Raw genomic sequence first — 7,115 nt, 5'->3', positions numbered from 1 at the left:
ATTTCGTACCTTCTGAACAGATTCCACAAAATACTCAACCTGCTAATCAGCACAGGAATAATTGACCTAACATTAGTCTTTCTGTCCGAACCGCGACCCCGAGTTCTGTACCTTCTGAACGGATTCTGCAAAATACTCAATTTGCCAGATAGGGCGACCAAAATTTGACTCAAGGAGAAGTGACATCTTAACAATTCCACCTGTGCCTCGACTAGATTCCCTGACACAGAGAAATGAGTCTACACTACCTCCAACCCAGAAAATTGGAGTAGATCAAGGGTGAGCTAATCTAGTGTGTCCCGATGGAACAAGGGTAGTTTTAGTGTGCTTTTTTAGGTAGTGTTTTAGTTAATTATGGTCTTTTGTTCTATTTCACACTTTTGTTGTTTGTTTTTAGGTTTTGAAGGACTCGGGATGATTTGGAACGAAAAGAGGAGAAAATTTGATAAAAAGACAAAATTCTAGAAAAACTGATGTTTTGGAGAAAGTAGCACGATCACGCTGCTGTACGACGCGACCGCGCTAGGACACTAGAAATTAGGAAATTCTGTAGATTTTTAATGAAGGGAATTTTGGTCATTGTACATGGGTAAAATGTAAGGTTTCATCATAAAGCCCTAGTTTTTTAGATTTGGGACTCGGAGAGCGGCTGGAAGCTCATTGGAAAACATTGGATTGCTTTAGAGTTTTTATTTTCATTATTTCTTTCATCTTTAGTTCATGTTGATTGTTAGTTTTAAGGATTTCAATATTATGAATATGAACTAAATCTAGTTTCATGGCTTTTAAGTGAGTCTCTTGAAACTCTTCTATGAATTAATGCAATTTTTTGTTTTGTTCTTCATTATTGAGATCTTTTCAATTCATGCTTATTGCTTATGATTGATTGGCCATCTATTACATTATTTATATGAATTTGATTTAAAATCTAAACACTGAGATTCAAACATGCTATAATTGATTATACGTAGATTTTGATTTTGAACGAAAGTATTAATATGGTTTATGTATGTTATGAGTTCTTATGTTTAGTGCTTCCTATATGTTGAGTTTATCATAGAAATATAGAAAATTCACACATAGGTCTTGTTTTATGTAGCTTAACCCGAATATAGAATGCTTTTGTAACTTGTTATCTTGATGCAAAGAAAATATTTATGAGAATATTGCATTAAGGAAATAGAGAATGGAAATATGACGAGATTAGATTCCCTAATTTTTCATCCATTAATTAATTGTCTTTAGCATTATTTGTTTTGAGTTTATAGTTTCTAGTTGTTTTTGTTTCGTAATTTTTATGTTTTAGCTTTCTTTATTCAACAATTTTTCGTTAGTCAAATAGAGATTTGGAATTAAGTATTTGTAATTGGTAATTCAGTCTTCGTGGGATGATACTCGTGCTTGTGCACTTTTTTACTTGTAAACCATACGTATACTTGCATTATCAAATTTTCACAAGAAGTTTTTGACGCCGTTGCTAGGGACTAAAAATTATTAATATCATTGCAATTAATTTTTACTCTAACTTGGTTGTTTTTCTTTTTATTCTAACTTGTTTGTGTCTGAATTTTGTGATCTCATGAAGATTTAGTTTATGCAACGTGGAAAGACATATTATGTCATACTAGTGAATCCTGAGATAAAGAGAACTTGCAGACAGAACTGTAAGAATAAGAGGTTGGAGGTAATAATGGCTGCAAACCAAGGGTATGCAGTAAATAATGTCACCAACAATGTCGAAGGGGCTGTGGCTGCACAAGCCCAGGACCAAGCGGCTAGAACCCTAAGATATTATGTACACCCAACTATTATGGGAGCGCATTCTTACATTTGACATCCCACCATTGCCGCTAACAACTTTGAAATCAAGCGGGCAATTTTACAAATGATGCAATCCACAGTCCAATTTTGAGATGGTCATGAAAAACTACCAGTGGTCTACTGAGAGGGAAAATACAAAGAAGGTGTTTGCAATGATTGAATTAGATGCCATCGCAATGCTTACAGTTCAAGTGGCATCCTTGACGAAGCAGCTGCAACAGAACAACCTCGTAGCTCAAGCCATGCAATTACAAAGTGTGTGTGAAATGTGTGGGATGGCTCATTCACCTAATCAGTGCCCTACAATAGATTTAAACAATTTACCTATGGAACAAGTTCAAGCTATAGAAAATTTCCAAAGGCTGGTCAATAACGCATATTCCATGACCTACAACCAAGGGTGGAGGAACCATCCTAACTTTTCATGGAAAAATAAACAAGGAGCACATCAATCTTTTCTACAAAATTATCAACCTTTCCCACAGCCCCAACAATCTTTCCAATAGCCTCCTCCTAGATTCTATCAACCATAGGCTAGACCAGCATAACCACTTCCCATGAAGCAACCTAAAGCACAACTTGGTGTATTGAATCAATTTATGAGCGAAACAAGGGCATCTATTAGAAGTTTAGAGACTCAAACTGGAAAATTGGCTACTTTGATAAAAAATAGGGCTCAAATAAATCTGCCTAGCACTACTGAAGTAAACCCAAAAGATCAGTGCAATGCAATCTCTTTGAGAAGCAAAAAGGTAACAGATGAACCCACACAAAAAGTGATTTCTATAGAAAAAGTGTTTGACAAGGAGAATAAAGTGAGTGGGTCAAAGGTTAATGAGAAGCTTGAGAAGAAGCAACTAGAAACAAGTATTGATCACCACATCAAGATCCCATATCCTCAGAGGTTTCAAATGAATAAGTGTGACAAGCAGTTTTCCAAGTTTTTAGATATTTTTCAAAAGCTTCACACTAAGGTGTCGAAGAAAAGGAAACTAGAGGACCATGAGATAGTGGCACTTACTAAGGTGTGCAACACAATACTCCAAAAGAAGCTACCTTCCAAGCTTAAAGATCCAGGTAGTTTCACCATTCTTTGTACTATAGGGAATGTGGTTTTCAAGAAAGTACTCTTTAATTTAGGGGCAAGTGTGAATCTAATGCCTCTATCTATCTATCAAAAATTGAAATTAGGGGAAGTGAGACCAACTACTATGACACTTCCAATGGCGGATCGCTTGGTCAAACATCCTAGGGGTATTATTGAGGATGTTTTAGTAAAGGTGGAAAAATTCATCTTCCCTATAGATTTTCTTATTCTACACATTGAGGAGGATGCGAACATCCCAATTATTATTGGGAGGCCATTTTTAGCTACCAGAAAGGGGCTAATTGATGTACAAAAAAAGGGGAGTTAAAGTTGCTCGTGCAACAAGACGAGGTAACATATAAAGTTTTTGTGGCAACTGAAATACCAACTAGTTATAGAGTGGATGTGATAATATGAGGTGGTAGTAAGGTGGAAGTTACCAAGAGAGAGGCGATTGCTCAAGTTGTTAGTCGAATAGTTCGTAATCGTTTGAAACGTTTTGTTAGTGGGAAAGTTTAATTGTTACATGAACAGTGGAAAGTTCCACCAATTTGCAATATCATGAAACGAGCGTCCACTAATGACACTAAGGCTCTCAAGGACTTGAGGGGTGGACTTGATCTGAGTTAAATTTAATAAGAATTTCAGCGTCCGACTAAATGACGTTAAAGACAGCGCCATTGGGAGGCATCTCATTCATTTATTTATTTATGTTTTAGTTTGTAAATATGAATTTTATTGGAAAATCATTTTTAATTTTGTTTCTTAGGTTTTAGTTTTAGTTTTTAAGTTTTGGGATTGATTTTGTAGTTTTTTTACCGTGAAAATCGTTAAAAAAATCATGAAAAAATGAATAAAAAAAAGCTCAAAGAAGGTCCATTTCTGGGATGTACCGCAACTGTGATGAGCTTGCCGCGGTCACGCTCACAGAGCCCCAGGCCCATTGACGCATGCATCACGACCGCGCCAGGCGACATTGAAAATGGATAATTGGAGAGAGTAGCGCGATCGCGCTACCCTATACGTGACCGCACCGGCCTTGTTAGAGTGTTTTTAAACACTAAAAAAAATGTTTTTTTTTTTTCAATTTTCTTTAAAAAAAAATAGTTCTTCTAATTTTCTCCGATTTTATCCTCTCTCTCTCCCTTGGTTCCGAGTGTAGTGAAGGTATTTGTATGTTTTCCTCACTCAATCTTCTTTGAGTCTACTCTTGTTGATCTTCCTTCTACATTGTAAGTGTTCTTTTCTATTTTTATATCTCCTTTGAAATGTTGTTGAGCTTAGTGGCTAACATCCGAAATTGTTGATGATTCTTGATGATATCCTGGTATAATTTTCAGATTTCTTGTGGTTATTGTTGATAATTTTCTCTATTTACCTTGGGTATTGAATTTTTTTGGAGATTTGTTGAAGGTATGAGCATTGAACAAGTTTGAGGGATTTTAGACTTAGAATTTGGGGGGTTTCAAATTTTTCTTCCAATGATGAAATTGAAATAAAATTTATGGCATTATTGTGATGCTTGTGAATTTTTATCATCTATTTTGTTGAATTTCATTAAAATTATGGAAAATTTTGCATTGTGTAATTTCAATGGCATGAAATTGGGGTTTTTGTTCATTGAGATAAATTGATGAAATTAAGTTGAAATCAATGTTCCATTGAATGTTTATTGAGCATATAAAACTTCAATTGCATTGGGCATTGATTCAGAAAGGGGGTTTGCAACAATTTCTGAGGGAAAGTTTACTATCCCTGAGGAGTATGTCAATGTTATTAACGTCCATCATTGGAAGTATATTTGTTCCCCGACTATTCATGTTGTCATACCAATTGTTCAGGAATTCTATGCCAATGCCTATGGCGATGATTATACTTGGGAAGCAAACGTTAGGGGGGAAACTATTTCTTTTGATAGAAGGACCATTAATGATTTCTTTAGGTTGCCACACGTGACAATAATGCTTATCAGGATTTAAAAAATAATTTTCGTGAGGAGAGTATCTAGGATTTAATTTTGTTTGCTTCGACTCTAGCTGGGAGTCAATAGACTTTTAATGGGACAGCTAGAATATGTTCTCCCTTTAATTTGTTAAACTGAGAGAAAATAATTTGGTTGAATTTCTTTCTGTGCGAATCTGACACCTAGTAGTTATGTGACTATTGTAAATCTTGAAAAAGCATGATTACTTTATGCTCTTTTGTCAGGCATGTCTGTTGATATTGGTAGGATTATAGCCTTACAAATCCATTCTGCTTTGTTCACTCAAAATGTCGGGTTATATTTTCCTAGTTTGATAACTAGCCTTTGTCAGAAAGCGGGGGTTGAATTTGATGAGACTAAGGAACTTTTGACTCATTTGATTTATGACATTGTGCAGATTAAGAAGAAAAAAATAGTTGGTTCTGCTAGTGTTGCTTCTGCAGGTGGCACTTCGTCTCAAGCTCGGCCTAGACATACTTGTCCTTCTTCTTTGGAGGAGAGGAAGAGTAGATTAGAGCTAAATTTCTAGGAGCATCACTTATGGAGTATTAAGATGGCCCAATATCATCATGGGTATCAACAGGCATTTGCGTCCCATTTTGTAATAGACACCAGTCAATTACCTAAATTTCCACATGCACCACATTTTGGCTATCCTCCAACTGAGGTGGACGGCGGTGAGGGTCCTTCATCGTGAGTCGTCCGAGTTTGTCAGGTAAGTTTCTTTTCCTAAGCTTTAATATAAACATTGGGGACAATGTTTAGGATATAAGTTTGGGGGAACAAATTTATTGTTTTGTATATATTTGGTTGTGTGCTTGTGTTAGTTTGTGTTGTTTTATTTTAGTTGCGTTTTGTCTAGGATGTTTATAGTGTTAATTGAATCAAGTTGACAATGATTAGCCAATGACAATATGATTAAATGATATGTTGTATAAATTGTAATGCCCCAACTAATTCTAAGACCTCGGACCATTAAAAACTACTAAGACATAGCTACTATTTTGGAAGACATGCATAAAATAATAGAACTTTATTATAAAAATCCAAAATACGGGATCCCATTGTTATTACATAAAATCATAAGAAAACAAAAACTTTAATCAATTGTTCGAATACTAAATAAAAGAAAAGACTCAAAATATAAACTTCATCCTCAATCTTTTCTAGCAGTCCATTCATTCAGTCCTCTCCCAATACACATGCCAAAGCTGCCATATATCCATTCCGCCTTCCAAGCTTATTTTCCTACACCATCTAAGATAAAAGGAATGAGTCTAATGCCCAGTAAGGAAAATCTACTAAAATATAACATAAATCATAAGACTAAAAACATATACTATAAAACATATAACGTAAAAACACATATTATATAAACATAGGGCTACAATATTAATGGCCATTAACTCATTACCGTAGTATGTGATAAAACCATCTAGGACCTCTTTCTACTAATCAAGGTAGGTTAGATCGCAAAATAGTATATGATAAACTATCTAGGTCCTCTTTCTACTAATCGAGGTAACTTTAATCATAACTCTAATCTACGATAATGAAAAAATCTTGTGATTTGATTTGCTATCTAAGCAACTATATTTCCTAAGTGACTACAACATAAAGCATATTCATATATACATATTCATAACACATATACATAACATAGCATATAAACATAACACATATAATCTAGCCTATTTTCCTTACCAAAAACTGGGATATTGGAGACAAGAGCGAGATTGGAAAACTCCTAAAACCAACAGTAAGAATCATGTGTTTTCTATAGAAATGGAGATGAAAAGGAGATCTAAACCATCAAGATAGAAACTTACCAAAAACCTTAAGTTTCAAGAAACTTAAACAAATAACCAAAAGCCATATTAACAAGTTAGGATCTCAGAGAAAATGAAAGAAAAGAAAATAAAATAAGAGAACTATAATGAACGAACTCTGAGGATAAGAATACCCTGGATAGACTAGAACTTTGATCTACACCTCAATACCAAAATGTCACTCTATCATACTTCCCAAGTGTTTAGAAAAGCTTAGATTGAAAAGCTTTTAATTCCAAAACCCTAGTGTTTTCTCTCTAAAATAAACTTAGCAGCTTGAAGGCTCTGAAGAATGCTTGAATTATGAATGAAATGGCTGAGTGAAAGGCCCTATTTATAGAGTTCAAAGAGTGAAAGTAACACCTTATAAAAAGAATAAATAAATGAATAATAA

At 34.7% G+C, this 7,115-nt stretch overlaps 1 protein-coding gene across 1 annotated transcript; it reads left to right on the top strand.

The window, feature by feature from the left end:
- The first annotated feature begins 2,378 nt into the window (after window positions 1-2,378).
- On the top strand, window positions 2,379-5,421 carry LOC133814698 (uncharacterized). Its single transcript, XM_062247628.1, has 2 exons — window positions 2,379-2,898; window positions 5,117-5,421. Exons 1-2 carry the CDS (start codon window positions 2,379-2,381, stop codon window positions 5,419-5,421), a joined length of 825 nt encoding a protein of 274 aa, XP_062103612.1.
- Window positions 5,422-7,115: the final 1,694 nt, after the last annotated feature.

This window comes from Humulus lupulus, chromosome 2, assembly GCF_963169125.1.
Source record: "Humulus lupulus chromosome 2, drHumLupu1.1, whole genome shotgun sequence".
Classification (NCBI taxonomy): Eukaryota; Viridiplantae; Streptophyta; class Magnoliopsida; order Rosales; family Cannabaceae; genus Humulus; species Humulus lupulus.
This window is presented reverse-complemented; position numbering and strand designations above follow the sequence as displayed.

Coding starts and splice junctions, on each gene's coding strand:
- LOC133814698 (XM_062247628.1), top strand. CDS start 2,379: ATGAAGCAACCTAAAGCACAACTTGGTGTATTGAATCAATTTATGAGC. Junction 2,899..5,116: donor TTCCAAGCTTAAAGATCCAG/GTAGTTTCACCA, acceptor CTCTTTTGTCAG/GCATGTCTGTTGATATTGGT.